Source organism: Clupea harengus, chromosome 6 (genome assembly GCF_900700415.2).
Source record: "Clupea harengus chromosome 6, Ch_v2.0.2, whole genome shotgun sequence".
NCBI lineage: Eukaryota > Metazoa > Chordata > Actinopteri > Clupeiformes > Clupeidae > Clupea > Clupea harengus.
The window spans coordinates 23,655,280-23,670,901 of record NC_045157.1 but is presented as its reverse complement, the minus strand read 5'-3'; the positions used below and the strand labels follow the sequence as shown (position 1 = coordinate 23,670,901).

General features: G+C 46.4%; 1 protein-coding gene across 7 annotated transcripts in view; it reads right to left on the bottom strand.

Moving 5' to 3' along the window:
- Nucleotides 1-15,622, bottom strand: part of plekha7b (pleckstrin homology domain containing, family A member 7b) — an 88,670-nt gene that overhangs the window by 32,490 nt on the left and 40,558 nt on the right. For all 7 annotated transcript variants that reach the window (XM_031569501.2, XM_031569500.2, XM_031569502.2 and 4 more), the window contains 5 exons: nucleotides 13,073-13,156; nucleotides 5,349-5,460; nucleotides 2,692-2,796; nucleotides 1,587-1,659; nucleotides 697-797 (listed from right to left, as the gene is read on the bottom strand). In XM_031569501.2, coding sequence (XP_031425361.1) covers nucleotides 697-797; nucleotides 1,587-1,659; nucleotides 2,692-2,796; nucleotides 5,349-5,460; nucleotides 13,073-13,156 — 475 coding nt within the window. The remainder of the gene's footprint in view (nucleotides 1-696; nucleotides 798-1,586; nucleotides 1,660-2,691; nucleotides 2,797-5,348; nucleotides 5,461-13,072; nucleotides 13,157-15,622) is intronic.

Below are 15,622 nucleotides of genomic sequence, written 5' to 3'. Positions count from 1 at the left end.
GTGCGCGCAACAGAGTGTGTGATGTTGCACTACTGCTGTGGTCAGACACACACATACTGTGTCATTGTTCAGCTTCCTGCTTTATACCCTAATTGGAAGTGAGGAGTGAAGGCATAAACCCTGCAGCTGTCAAAACGCACTAAACAGAGATAAGACTGGGAATGTTTTGTTTACATTTGTTAGGGATGTTTCACTTCAAATAACTCCGATGTTGCAAAACACCAAACATAAACTGTGCTTTGAGAAAGTATCCGAGTCTCCTGCCATGTGCTTTGACAACTGCATCCACAGCTGCTGCTTAATTGTCAAGCAGGGAGGCAGCTCTGTCTTGGCTGCAGGAACAGAAGCTTCCTCCGCTGCGCCATCCTAGTGACGGCAGGCCTTTAGCGGGCATCAGAGGCCACACCGCTGTGCCCTCTGCCAACCCCCCTCACAGAGTCACAGATAATGAGGGCCATAGCCTTCCAGCCACAAAGTGCGCCACTGGTCTGGCCAATTAACATCAGACTACAGCTAGAGATTGCAAGCAGGCAGTGAATTTTCGGTAGATGAGGATGTCCTATGTTCTGGGTCATGTCAAATAGGTAGGAACGTAGTGTGTAATGGCACAATGTTATGCTGCTTGTGTTTCGACACATGGGGTTCTCAATGAAGCCTACTGCCTTATCAAACACAGAAGGGGTCTGGGCATTTTACCTTAAAGGCGTACTTGCGGCTGATGTGGTCGTCAGGCTCCACCGGCGAGATGACGTAGCTGGGGAGGGGGATGCTGCCCAGGACCGTCTCCTCCCGGCTGTCTGTTGGATGGGGGACACAAGTAAGACGTTTATGTCCCCTAGCCACAGGGCATCAGTCAGCCCCCAGCATGGCTCCCACACCCCTGACCCCTCCGAGCTCAGGTGCCATCACACGCTTCAGAAAGCGCAGCAGACAATCTCCACGTATAGAGAGAGGCTTGACGCATGACTCTACGCAGCTGCAGCAGTAGAATCAGCAATAGCAGCGAGGCAGAATTTATGGGCCGCATTGGGTTAGAAATAATTCAAGGGGTTTTCAAGGTGAGCCTCCCTATAGGGGAGCCGGCGCTTCCTGACTGCATGCAGGCGTGAGAGTGCGAGCAGTCAGAGGAGGGGCTGCAGCGCGGGGGCACACACCCTTAGTAAATGAGCCCTCCGCTGATGGATGATTTCAGCAAGGTTACCACTTTTACAGCTCCCGGGAGGTTAAGCATCAGCATCGCATCTCATTAGAATGTTTTTTTTTTTCCACAGAAAAAAACAAAAATAAGGAGCAGGTTAAGTATCTGAAAAAAAAGCACACGAGGGTACTTAATACCAAAGTTTTCTTTGAAGTAATCCCACACTTTAAATCAAACGTCAAGTTTAATAGTTTGGGGAGTGGCTGTGCGGTTGCCGAGTGCCTCCTACGGTAATTAAAAGTTGTGCTCTGGGATCGACTTAATTGCATCAAAAAGGGCCTGCCGAAACTGATTCCATATCTCTCGACAATGCGCCCACTTGGATCGACTCGCTCGGCCGCTGCAAATTGATTGTCAGTGAGGCGGGTGGGCTGCTGCCGTGACTCACCTTTGTAATAGAAGAGGCAGTAATCAGACAACACGAACCACTTGCGCTTCCACAGCCTCATTCCGGAGCCGTCCTGAAGGTGAGAGCACAAAAAAGGTTGCACTGCATTTTAATTAGCCACATTAGCAGGGGAGCGGTGGTGTTACAGCGGAGGAGAGGAGGAGAGGAGCCAGGCGCATAGAAAGCGTGGGGCTCCATGCATATCATTACAGCCGCTGTAATTGAATTGAGTTCAGCCAGCGGCTCTGCCCTGCTCCAAAGAGGCGTGCGCACGCACATGTGTGTGTGTGTGTGTGTGTGTGTGTGTGTGTGTTCCTTTGCCTGCCGGCGGAGCTGGGGTTTCTCACTCCCCCAACCGAGGTCCCTTCATTAGGGTTTCATTAGTGTTCAGCCATGATTTCTACATTCACTACCCAAACATTCATTACGTGTTCCTGGGCCATGACATGAGACTCAATCAAACACACACTTAAGCTTGCAATCGCTCGCTCACACACACACACACACACACACACACACACACACACACACACACACACACACACACACACACACACACTTTAAGTGGACTGATGGACTGATTACACTGTGTGGCATCCTAACGTAGTTCTTGTTTGGCTTGACTTACAATCAGTCTTATCTGTAGAAAGCAACTGAAGCTTGCTATAATAGAAAGTGTGAGTGTTTAGCTTGCATATTTGTGTAGCCCACACACACACAAACACAAACACAAACAACAAGCACGGTCACACATTGATGGTTTATCATGTTGACAGAATCTACGGGTCTTGCTGTGTACACGGGAGACTTGTTATTGAACCACAGTGGATGTTCACAATGTTCATTAAGACCGTGACGACATAGCTACCTATGTGTATACATGAACATGAACACACACACACACACGCACATACATTCAGAGTATAGACATACAGAAACGTGTGCTATCTCTCATAAACTATATCCATTTAGACAGCACACACACACACACACACACACACACACACACACACACACACACACACACACACACACACACACACACACACACACACACACACACACACACACACACAATTCATTCTATATTCCAAGCTCCCCTCACCTGTTTGTAAAGCCATCCCCTCACCACCACCGGCATGTTGGGGTTCCTCTTGATGGCCTGCTCCCTCTTCCCAAAGCTGTGCACCTTCCCACCGTTCTTGGGGACCTGAGGCAAACAGGAAAGGAGATAAAGCAGCCCATTCATCTGCTCATAAACAGCTCCACACCATCTGCTCTCCGTCAGAACACAAAGACGGCGCAAGGGTGAACAACGCATAATAAATAAATATATAAATCTCATCTCACACACTCCATCACTCATCAATCCTCCCAACTCTCACCTACACCCACAACATGTGGATGTTTCTGCAATAACGCACCTCTGGAATTTCAATGAGTTCATTAGGACTGGCAAGGTACTTCGGGAGAGGTTTTATGTTTCACAGATATCAAGTTAGAAGGGTTATATGTTCTTACGATGCTGACATCTTCTGGCCCCCACTCCCCAACAGCACTTTGATTCCTCATAAAATGCTACCACCACAAGTCAGGTACCTTAGAGACTATGAGAGGTATAAGCAACGTAATCGCACACTCCAGGTGGGTTTCACGAGGCTCAAAGCGACACTTTCTCCTGGGCCCACTCGGTCACTCTCCCACCCCCATTCCCGAGAAGTGTTCAGCTGAACGCTCAGCTGAGCAAAATTGAGTATCAGCTCAGAGACATTTACATCTGCTACTGCCTGCTTGCCTCTGAACCGGGCCCATTAAACTGTGTGTATGTGTGAGTGAGTGTGTGTGTGTGTGTGTGTGTGTGTCACTCTCCTGCTGACCACGCCATACTTTAAAAGCTCTCTGGGGACAGAAAACACCAAGCGTGAAAGCAAGGCGAGAACACTTGAAATGTTGCCCTACACACAAGGCCAACAAAGATGAGCTAAAGATGAGATAAACATGAGCTGACAATGACATTAACATTAGCTAACTGCATGCTCTGTGGTCATCTACAGCAAAGAAGACATCAGAAATAATATTTCATTCTCTGACTCAGCACCTGCAAAATAACGTCAATGTATGGTAACCAGCTCCTATAAATGGCTCACAGAACCTTCCACTGCAAATGGAATATATGTTGTATGTTTATAAATAGATATACACATCGGGTTAACATATACATTAGGTATCCATTTCACAGCGCGGATAATCTTTCATACAGACCAGCATAAGGCAGATAGAGTGTCGTTACTTGATTCAACATGGCCTGAAACAGGTTCAAGGCAAATGAGGGCTCTTTACAGTGATCATGTGAGTGACAAACCACACAAGTGTAGGTGTTTATAGACGCTACACCAAACAGCAAAGCGTATAGACAAAAGACAAATCTCTAGAGACATAATTACTGACTCATGAAACTTGGTGGAATGTGACAAACAGTGAGCACAGAACAATGCTTTAATGTTCAGTGAAGTGTGTACGGACCACGGCATGGAGGTGGGTGTTGATAGGGTGGATCTATCTGAAGCTCAAGGATTGATTGATCCGCCTGTCAAATCTCATACTACACTGACACTGATCCGCCAGTCCCCGGCAGTCCTCAGACGTCCTCCTACGCTGACAACCCATCCTCCGCCTCCTGCCAAAGCTGCATATTCACACAGCCAGGTGTCAACACCGGAAACGTGCGTAGGAGATGGCATCCCGGCTGTGGCCAATGCCAGTGGGCAGCGACATGAGGGTACAGGGCGCCAGCCTGGGCTGGTATGGACCCAGTGCCAGCGGCTTCCCAGGCCCACTGAATCACCCTCCAGATGGGGTTGGTGTCAGATATACACCCCCCACAACGCCGGAGCAGGGGGATCACCCTGGGCCACAGATGAGAATTTAGCGTGTAGAAAAACGCTGACCTGGAGCAGAACAACTAAAATGTCATAAGAACTACTTTGCGTCAAACTGATTGCGTGATTGAGTGATTAGTCGATTACTGACATAGGATTTTCAAGACAATTTGTCATCATTATTAATCATTCTGTGCATATGCCTACACCCCCCGCCCCCCCTCCGCACACACACACACACAAACAGGCACACTCAGTACAAACTATAAAAAGCCTGACAACTGTTTCTGAAATTAATGAGGCGAAATACCCCGTACAATTATTTGTGATATCATCTCGCTGAGTAGAATAGCTATTATTAAGTGGCTTGAGGGTGTTTTTGTTGGACATCTTTTGTGCCAAACACATATCTCCCCTCAGTGCCTGCTTGTATCAGTGAGAATGTAATCACTCTGCAGTACACTTCCTCCAGTCTCTGCAGCACGGCACAAACTGCATAAACAGTTTTACAGTCAACCAATGCAACGCCGCTGCGTGCTGCGTGTGGCCACAACCTGCAAAACTGCAGCAGAAATTCAATCAGTATTGGAGGTGCTAAGAAGAAGAAAAAAAATCACTAACCTATTAAGGCCTAAGGCCATTAATCAAAATAAGAGGTACAATGCAAGAGAAGAATAAACAAATTCTCTGCATTCCATTGGACAAAAACCTACATAGAATTGATTGAGTGTCTAATCAAAGATGCCTGCTGTATAAATCCAGATAAGGCATTGCAGGGGAATTGCAGTCAAATTATACCACCTGGGAGGTTCTGATTCAGAGGATCATAATACCAACATTAACTCTGAGCTCATGTTACCTTTGCCCCTAAAGGTCAGCTCACCTTAGACCCTGAGGTGGCGTCCACTGTGGATGTGGTCACAGCTGTGGAGGTCTCGCTGACCATGCTGGGTGGCCTGTGGTCTGGCGGTGGTTTGGACATGCGGGAGTTTGTCCTGAGGCGGGGAGAAAGAGAGAGCTTCGAGTGAACATAATATTGCAGAGAACAATGAAGATGTCATTCAACTGAAAGTTCTCCTTTGAGACGCTGTCAAGACATCAAATTACTAGTCTTTGGTCTGAAGGGGCATACGTATAGGCTGAAGTGGAAAATCCTCAGAAGTAGTGTTCTGTAAAAGGCTGAAATTGATGAAGGTTTTGTGCTAAAGCATAAATCTAAGCATCATCTACCATGATGGTATCCTGAGGGCATATTTGACAGGAAAATGAAACGTTCAGGTAAGATCACGGAGATCATTGTATGTAGAAGAGTGCAGAACATGTTTTCAGGACACAAAAAATGTCTGGTCCTATCCAAAACCCTTGGTGACTACCTGGGAAACTGGGGGGTGGTTTGTAGCATGTCAAAGCTGACAGTGTAATAATACTTTACAGGGCTGATAACAGACTGATCATAAAAGTTATGTAATACAAGACAGAAGAAGCTGACTCCAAATTGATATAATCATTGATTATGAATAAGAAATGTCAGACTGAGACCACACAATGGTGTACTATGAAACGCTTTTAACTTTCATGTATAAACAGCTGGGAAGGACTTGCTTGGTGTTACCACAAAGTGAGAACCTGTCTCTCTGCTCCTTTTCATCAGCACTGGACAGCAGCAGCAGCAGCAGCAGCAGCAGCAGCAGCAGCAGCAAGATACGAAGGTGTGAAACAACCCGCAAGGCCAAGGAGAGAACCACTCCCCTTTCATTCTCTCTCTCACACACACACACACACACACACACACACACACACACACACACACACACACACACACACACACACACACACACACACCATTTCACACCATCTCCAGTGGCTCGCATTCTGCTGTCACCACAGTCACATCGTGTCACACGTCTACGGCTCGGCCACCGAAGCACTGGAAGAAGGGTTATTTACATGTTCCTGGGGCCATAGGGTCACTGGAGGTTGCCTTAAGCCATCAGAGCCTGTCTATATGACTGAGCTGCAAGAGGGAATCCAAGGACTGAGTGGACACTCCAGGTCAGAATACTCCGCTCAGGTCAAGCCGGCGCAGATGTTTAGAGTTGGGAGGTTGTTTTGTTTTTTTTCAAAATGGCACACATCCCTCTGGAGCCCCTATGGCAGGGGTACTCAATTAGAAACCCAAAAGGTCCACTCGCCAAATTTCCATTCAGTCCAGTGTCCGGAACAGTGACGGTCAAAATCCAAAAACATAACTCCAACAAAAACTTTCGAACTATGCACAAAAGGTGATGTGGTCTGGCCTTATTTGTGTGAAAGGTGACACTTTTTTTGTGGTTTAAACTTGGGCATAAAAGGTGTGAAGGCCAGGTGGAGGCACTGATGTAGGTGTTCATTAGTGAGTGTGCTCCTGTATTTGTTTTTCACCATATTCATGGTTGAAAAGGCAGACTCACAACAGTATGTTGAGGTATGCACACTGTTGTTGTGTGGCTGATCTAACTATTACACTGCATGTTGCTTGGTATGATTGCAGATGGTTTATTTTTCTGCCCCTTACCTCAGAGTTCTGCGGGTATTTTTGTTCGAAGTGTGCATGCTTTGTTTCATAGTGACGTTTCACGTTACCACTTTTGACAAGGGCAACCGTCTCGTTGCAGATTAAACACATCGGTTTTGTGCTCCCCACAGGCAGCACAAATGCATACTTGTCAGTCCACTCTGTTTTAATTTGCGTTTTTTGTCGCGTTTAAAGCACGCCATGATTTTCGTTTGCCGAGAAAAAGATACCGTTCACAAATCTATTTGCTCGCGTTGTTGCACATAACCTGCGTGCTCCACAGAGCTCGCGGCCAACATTGAGTGAGTAAGTTGTCATAGTGATGTTGTTATTAAAGCTCCTGATTGGACCTCTGGATTGGACACGGAAGATATGAACCACATCGAGTAGGAAAAAAATATATAGCGCGAAATCACACACCAATGAAAACTCGCTTGGATCATGATTAAATTAGAAGGTTGATTTTGGCTTCGGTCCAAATTTGATTGCGTCTGGGTCCGGATGCGGACCGCGGTCCGCCTATTGAGTACCCCTGCCCTATGGGTTACAGTCAATGAAAAAACCAAAGCCAACCAACTGCCAAGTGACTCTCTACCATCCAGAAGGTATAGAAATACCCCAAAAGACCTTAAATAATAAATGAACAGCAGAATGTTTGACTAAATGCCCAGAACCGCTGTGACACTGCCGTACCAGGCGAGGACAAATTCGCTTTTAATGCCATCCAAAACAGATTGGGGGGGGGGCTCCCCTCTTACAAAACAGAAATACTGAAGGCAATTCCCTTTATGGCTCGTAAGCTAGCAGACACAACATTTATGACGTGACCTTGCACACACCCTCAGTTTGACCTGGACGCTACAGAGAATGACACAATACAGGTGCGATCAGACAAAAACAAACAGCACGTGCCTGTGTTCCTTTTGCATCCATAGAAAGAAAAACGAAAGAGACAAAAACATAAGAAATTAGACATTTCTTAAGAAATGAAAAAATTGTGTTTTTTTCAGCATTACTTTTTCTGTAATGAATGAGCATCCGACGTAAACGCACTGCCAACTGCCTTTACCAATGATTATGAAATGATCTCTATATTTTCAGGTGCTGCAGTGGCACCTCTGTGTCTGTGCAGCTGCCACTGCAGTGGCAAGGAGCCAGCAGTCTGAGGCACTACCCTGATGTTATTTGAGAGTCACAGCATTACATTTAGGTCTACAGTATCAAACACAAAACAAGTGAATAAATGCAAAGAATAAACACAACTAAACCAAGGGTCTGTCTAGCATTACTACAGCCCTGAAATACAACACAATGAACTGACTGCAAAAGAGATTACTTGTTATGATATGGTCCAATGAAAAGTCTGGGACAGAAATACTGCACTTGGAGCCAAATACAGCATTACTGACATGTTCTCATTTGGACAGCACTGTGCATGTTAAATGTTTCCCCATCTGAGACGGCTGACAAAAATCTTTATAGCTGTAATGGAATCTTCTTTACTGACAAGCCAGCCTGTCTGCAGAACTCAGCCGAAGAGTTTTCCAAAAAGCACATGGGGCAGGATGACATCAAATAGCTATAGGCAGGGCTAGCGATGAACTCTGAACTTTGAGGAGACAGAAATTACCCATGATTCATGGGCGGGGTTGTACAAGCACAAACTGAGAGAGCAGAGAGGGGATCCCTAAATGGCCTTCGCCCTCCTCCTAAATCATCACGTCAACCATGTCATAAATCCATCCAAAGTAAATGTGATCCTGATGGTGACAAAGTGAAGGGGCAAACAGAAAATGAAGATTGATAGCAGAGTTCAATGTTTCAGGTCAACAGCAGACTGATCTAAACATCATTTTGTCATGAGTGTTGTGTTGGGAACTGAAATGCATCATATCCAATTTTGCTATTGACAGTGTGAAATGTGTGTAGGAAATTGAGAGTTTTAGCTCTGGTTTACTGTCTGTTTTTGTGTGTGTGTGTGTGTGGGGGGGGGGGCATAGGCTATGTCAAGAGAGTGGGTGCCAAGAACCTTCACTCAGGGCTCCAACAAAGTGTAGTACCCAGACAAGCATGGCAGCGACACCCACACAAGCACCACCATATCTGGGCACCGCACCTATTAACACTATCCCCAAAGCATCACTCACAAACCTGAATTCTACCAAGCCTCAATTACGTAATGAAATTCAATGGAACCCCCTTTTCAGCGGTTACAGACATCCCAAGTGTCTAATTTTATATACACACTTGTGAAGCCATGCTACATTCTGACGTATCTTAAAGGTCTCGAGGTGGTCGTCAACAAGCAGGGAAAACTTACCAAACATCAGTTTCCAAGCAGCTAGTGTGTCTTTATGCTTGCAGGAGGAAGAAGCGTTGCTGAGAGGTGAGAGTGGAAGAGCTACGCTGCTGTCATGACAGAAACCGAGCCCCTATTGTTCTGCGGACGCACAAAAAAGGGGGTCGTAATTAGTATTTTTTCCTGTGGAACGTGAGCGGTTCCCTTTGGCCGAGGTGTCAGGTGGTGTCCAGAACCGGGGCAGCACACAAAAACAGCAGGAAACTACTGCGGCTCTGCCCATGGAGATTCTCCTCCACAGTGGAACAAAACTAACCTCCTGACACCGGCTTTTCACTCTCTTTGCCCCCACGCATTGGCCAACATCCAGCTATTTTTACAGCACGTTTGCCCGGGTGTCAAGGGACCTGGTCTGGTTTTATTTGCTCTTTCATATTGTTTACCTCCACCGTCTTTTGAACCGTTTCTCTGGACCTAGCTGAGCTATGTGACAGTATTTCGCTGTGGAAGGCTACGGTACATGCATTCCAGGCTTCTGGCCAACTAGGCCGTCACCTGAGAGAAACAACCACATTCTTCTCGCCGCATGCTTGACCTCTTCATCTTGATAGTGCCACTCCCGAGCAAGGGCCTATAGAACTCAGACTACTGCACTTCTCTTGTCCCTGTTTGCAGTCGCAAGTCTTGATAGAGCACACTGTAAATAACCCACGGAACGATGCTCAAATATTATGATTAGCGAACACTGTTATAGCTGAACAATTATTTGCTCAAGATTAAGAACAGGGTCATGCAGTTGATGCAGGATCACGTCTCACCTCCTCCACATTCTTTATAAAATCTTCCTGTTGTTCAAGATGAGCCTCAGAAGTGACTCAACAATTTACTGCACTTCCCTTCCCCTACACAAAAGGCTGAAGTATTTATGTACCACCACCAGTGTTACGGGGATAGAGGCAATTAAGGCTTGGCCCCTCTAGTGCCAGACCAAACTCTTAAAAAGTAATAGTTAGCAAAAGATTGCATGTCTTAACGCACAACATCAGAGGAAATTAATTATCACCATGACTCAGTGACTCTCTGTAACTGTGGACCCTTTCAGCAAGAAGAGCAACTCTCTAAATTCACAAACAGTTTCCGTTTCAGGGTCTTTGGGGAAACAACACTGTGAGAACTCTAGAATAAAGGTGTAAGCTGTTTTGTGTACGGCAGGGCTATTATTCTCCTTTAGGATATGTCTGATGGCTCTTCGGCGTAATGGGAATCACTGTTATCTGATGTGTCCCTTCTGCCAAGTAAATAATTTAGACAGCCGCGTTGCCTCCTCTGTTCTGGGGAGAGTGTGCAGCTATCTGCAGTAGTCAGCCTTTGTTTGGGAGACAATGCAGCATGGCCAAAACCGCTGGCCACATTCAGGTCAAATAATCACCTCAATCCTTCCTCTCAACCGGGAGATCAATACTCAACCCATCAGCCGTGAGACACGTACAGAACCAACTGTAGCACAGTATAAAATCTCTATGGTTTTAGCCAGCAAGGTTACTAGTTAAAGCCGAACTTGCGTCTGCAGACTTTCATCAAGGCTTCACTGACTCGCTGTTATTCGTGACTACAAAGGTGGACAACAATATGCGAGCATACTTCTCAAATGCCTGGCTGTCTCCTTGGTGCCAGGAGACAACACACAGGCTGGCAACAATTAGCATTCAGGTTGGCCTGACAGAGATTCAGCTTGTGGGTGAGGACATAGCTGCAGAGCCAGCGTGTTTTCCCCTGACCACCACATGCCACAGCTGCTAGGCAGGGCTCAAGTCTAAAACTAGAGTGGGGAGGGGGATGGAGGTGGTGGTGGTGGTGGTGGTAGGGTAGGAATGAGAGATTCATCCTGCAAGGGATGAGAGCAGGAAGGAGGGAAGGAGTAGGAGATGAAGTAAAATAAGCAGGACTAGAGTAAAAATAGCAGCCTTGAAGTAGCCAGGCCACCAGATATGGAGCAGCCCTGATAAGTCATGTCTCTTCAGCTCCTCTTCCCTCTCAAGTGTCCCTCTGAACATTCCGGGTCGAAAGACACAAACAGCTTTACCAATAGAAACGGCACCGCAGGAGCCTCTCCTATCCAAAGTGGCAGGTCTTGAGATAAGGTCCTTACCCGCACAGACCCCATGCCAGCCCCCCTGCTGGGACGTCTGCCAGTCAGAATACTGCGGTGGGTTAAAGGAATGCCACAGACGTCACTGCTCGGTTGCAGCTAAAGCTCGGCATTGCCCAAGCCTTCCCGTCTGACCAGTGCATATGGCGAGGCTCCACTGGCACACACTCAGTCACTAATGAGCAGTATCAATCAGGACCTGCCAGGAGCATTTGGCTGCCCTGTCCCATGCCTGTGAAAAATGCTCTTGATAAGCACTTGCTATATTCACATAAACGTTCAATGTTGTTTGTCTGTGAGTGTCTGTGTATCTTCTCTGCATGTCCTCACCCTCTGCAAGTGAATTTTTTTTGGAGAATGTGCTACCAAGCATTCAGATTTAATCCGAGAAGAGGGAAAACAGATGACAGAGGTGACTGTAATTCATGTCACCTGTTTGTGTGTTTCCACGGGCAGGGATTGGTGATAAATCTTTTTTTGTGCGATCATGCAAAAAGCTACACCGCTAAACTCGCTCGAGGTATTAGCAAGTCATTGGACAAGCCCAATCATGGCAGAGAATGTAAGCCTTCGATCTAAAAGCTCTCCTGATGATGTACAAATCCCAGCTTAGTGGAGAGAGACCCGGCGAGAGAACGAGGTCTGGGCTGAGAGGAGGCACCGCACAGAGGTGAGAGCGGAATACGAGCCGACACCGCTATGGCACACCTCGCATTAGAGGACAGGTATGAGTTACTGCTTCTGAATACGTCCCGAAACACACAGACAGACACAAATGCAGACTAACACCTTGAGGACAGTTATGTGTCACATCATGGCACAGCGAACTGCTTTGAGATCGAATCATGGCAAGCACTGCATCTGTCAATGCCCCAAGGACAGCCATCCATAACAGCAGGCAGCAACAGAAGCACTCAAACATAGATCACAGGAGCAAACATGACTGCACCTCACGCCACCAAACTCCCGCTGTTTTATCTCTGAGACCGACCAAGACATGAATGGCTCAATTCAATCAGCTTTACTACTTTGGCTATAAACTGAGGATCATCAATTTTACCTATTGAGGCAGTGTGCAGCAATAATAATAGTCGTCATTATCATTATCTTTTGACGTTCAGGGCCAGATTTACGACTCCAACTGTGCCCGTAGCCAAAGGCATATGTGAGTGATAGCTGGCTCATTACCATAAATTCAATTACAATCATAACTTTTTAACAAAAATACAGAAACGTTGGAACTGCAATCAGGGGTTCGGCATGTGCACACGCTATGTGGATTGGTGAAAAAGTCATGAATAAATCTGTGTTCATTAGAAGTCAGGCTGTCATCCTTTGACTATGGTTATTACGATTATAATGGTCAGTATTCTCCTCTGGGTCAGACTTTTAAAAAATGCAGCATTCACTGCGGGTTAGTTCCTGGAAGTTCAGCAGTACGTTTGTAGTGTTCTGCAGGGAGACTACTACAGAACCGCTCTAATCGGACTTGATTGCTGTCTGCTCTGCCCTTCTCCAGCACACGACCTTGGTGTGAACAGTGGCACACGCACGTGTAAGAACTCTTATCTGCTGCAGAGGAGAGAGAAGAGGGGGAGTACTCACTGTTCCTGCAGGATGTAGTCGGAATTTTCAGGCGATATCTGTCCCGTCACGGGATGCCGGAAGGCAGTCGTCCTCTGGTTGTGACTGGGAAAACCAAGCAGATGGATAAAGACAGAAAGAGATAGAAAGAGAGAAAAAAAGAGGAGAATGGGGAAAAAGGGAAAGAAAAATTACGTTAGTAGCTCACCATTAATCAAATTTGTTGAAGAATTCATGTGTTGCCACGTGCATGGAATCAGATTGGGCATTCAACAGGAGGACACCAAGTTTGCGAAGTTGCGCTGACTTTCCCGGCCAAGTGCGGTATGTGTGGCCGGGCTGAGGCTGAGCCAATCCCTCCTCGTATTCTTCCACACAAAGTGTGCGTCTCAGCACAAAGCCCAGCCAGAGCTGCAAGTTTATTGATTTCAATTACATGGGGTCATTCATCGCTATAACTAGAGCATTAAAGCATCGGACTGTCAGTGGCTAAAATGAGAGAGGGACAGGAGGCGAATTTGTGGCGGAAAAGAGGAGCCGTAATGTTGTGACGTGGTACCGGCGTTTATTTCACGGGGGGTCAGGAGTGAAGGGAACCCGACAAAAAAGATCTGTAAGGGCCCTTTGTCAATCAGACAGCTGCATTGGCAGGGTCTGAGGGATTGGTTCCGCTTGCGAGGCTGAACGAGTCTGAACATCAGGCTTCCTCACGGAACGGTCCAGGTGAGCAGCAACATCACATAAACACTAGCTGCCTTATTGTGCTGACTGCACTATGTCCAATACCTCCTGTGGAGGACAGGTTAGAGGAGATTGCCCATGTGTGAATGCCTGAGCTGGGTGCTATTGTTGCTGTGCAATGAGACAGACAGACAGGCAGACAGTCACAGACAGACAGACAGACAGACAGACAGACAGACAGACAGAGAGACAGCTGCTATGGCACGCCAGTGACAGACACACACTGCTCTGTTCCTTCTGCTGCACTTAACCTTCACACTTTCACACTCGGTCTGGTCCTAACAAGTCTGAATACAGTAACTCTCTGCTGACTTGCATCCCCCTGTAACATTAAAAGGATCCAATGTAAAAACAGACTAAACCAACTGCATTCTTGAGACCTAATGATTACATTTTTTTCTACATTCCTAGTTTCATAGACATTCCTGTCTACTAAGTCATCTCTGGAATGATCTGGAAATGACCTTGTGTGCCACTGACAAGAAGGGAAGCATTATACTGTCAGGTAAGATACCAATGTTCAACAGTAAGATATCAATGTTCCATCAGGTGTACTCCATATTAAGTATACCGGGCCAATTCACCTAATTCCACTCCGTACACCTCCATAGATGTGAAATCCTATCTCTAAAATCATATATTGTCATAAAAACAATACAAATATTACTCCATGTGATTCACCTGCGAAGAATGATATGACTCTGTTCGCACAGTGTACAGTCAAATTCAACAGCCCTGGGAAATACAGGACCAATGTGTCCCCTGTGGTGATAGGGGTCATCAAACATGTACCATTGCCAGGGGCAATTCTTGGCTATTGAGCAGATTGGATCATAAAACAGATGGGTAGAATTTGAGAGAAGGGCACATGTGTTATGTAGTGCAGATGAATGAACATTTATATCTAGTGGTTTTACAAATCAGAGGGTAAGTCTTTAGATCTTTGGTGCATCACTGACCTTGATCAAATAAATAAATAAATAAATGGTCTACTAGGACTGAATTCTCAGTGTGTGGGACTTTACATATTAGTCGATTTAGCTAACTGTGCTAACTAACTTCAGCTAACTGAGCACTGATTTCTGCATTGCTCAAAATAGGGTGAAAATGATATCCTCCCTAAGCATCCTCCCTACGTTTCTGCCATCTAGATCACATACAATCTACACAAATACAATTTTCATGCAACAATACATGCCTCAAGCAAAGGACACAGAACTGAACAGCAGGTTAGCACACAAACAGGTGCCTATCTTTACCCTCAGTGTGAGGCTTAATGGAAAAAGGCTCCATCAAGGCAACCGGGAGACAAATAGTGTGTGGTGCCTCCCTCTATCTCAGCACAGCTATCCGGCAGAGCCTCACCGTGCTCTCCATTCACGCATAGCCACGGCACGGACAGGAGCCATTTGTCTCCAGAGTGGGGAGTACAAAAACCAGACTGCTCGCGGCAAGAGTGCTGTTCACATGCCGCCCCCCCCCCCCCCCCCCCCCCCCCACACACACACACACATACACATACACACACACATTTTCTTCCACACTTCTATCTCTCTCCTTTGCCTGCCCCCCCTCCCTCCTTCCCTTACTGAGGGTGTACCTATAGTGCAGATCTGTGCCTTGCATCAGGTCTGGGGCACGCTGGCATTGTGTAAGTAATGGAGAACAGGCTGTTACTCAGGCAGAAACATTGCACAGACACAAATGGCTTCTGATGGATACAAATATGGACCTCTCTGAGTGAGCACAGACTGCATTGGAGAATGTGAGCAAATAGACACAGCCTGACTCTCTCTGGTTGATTGATACTACATACTGTTGTGAAAATGA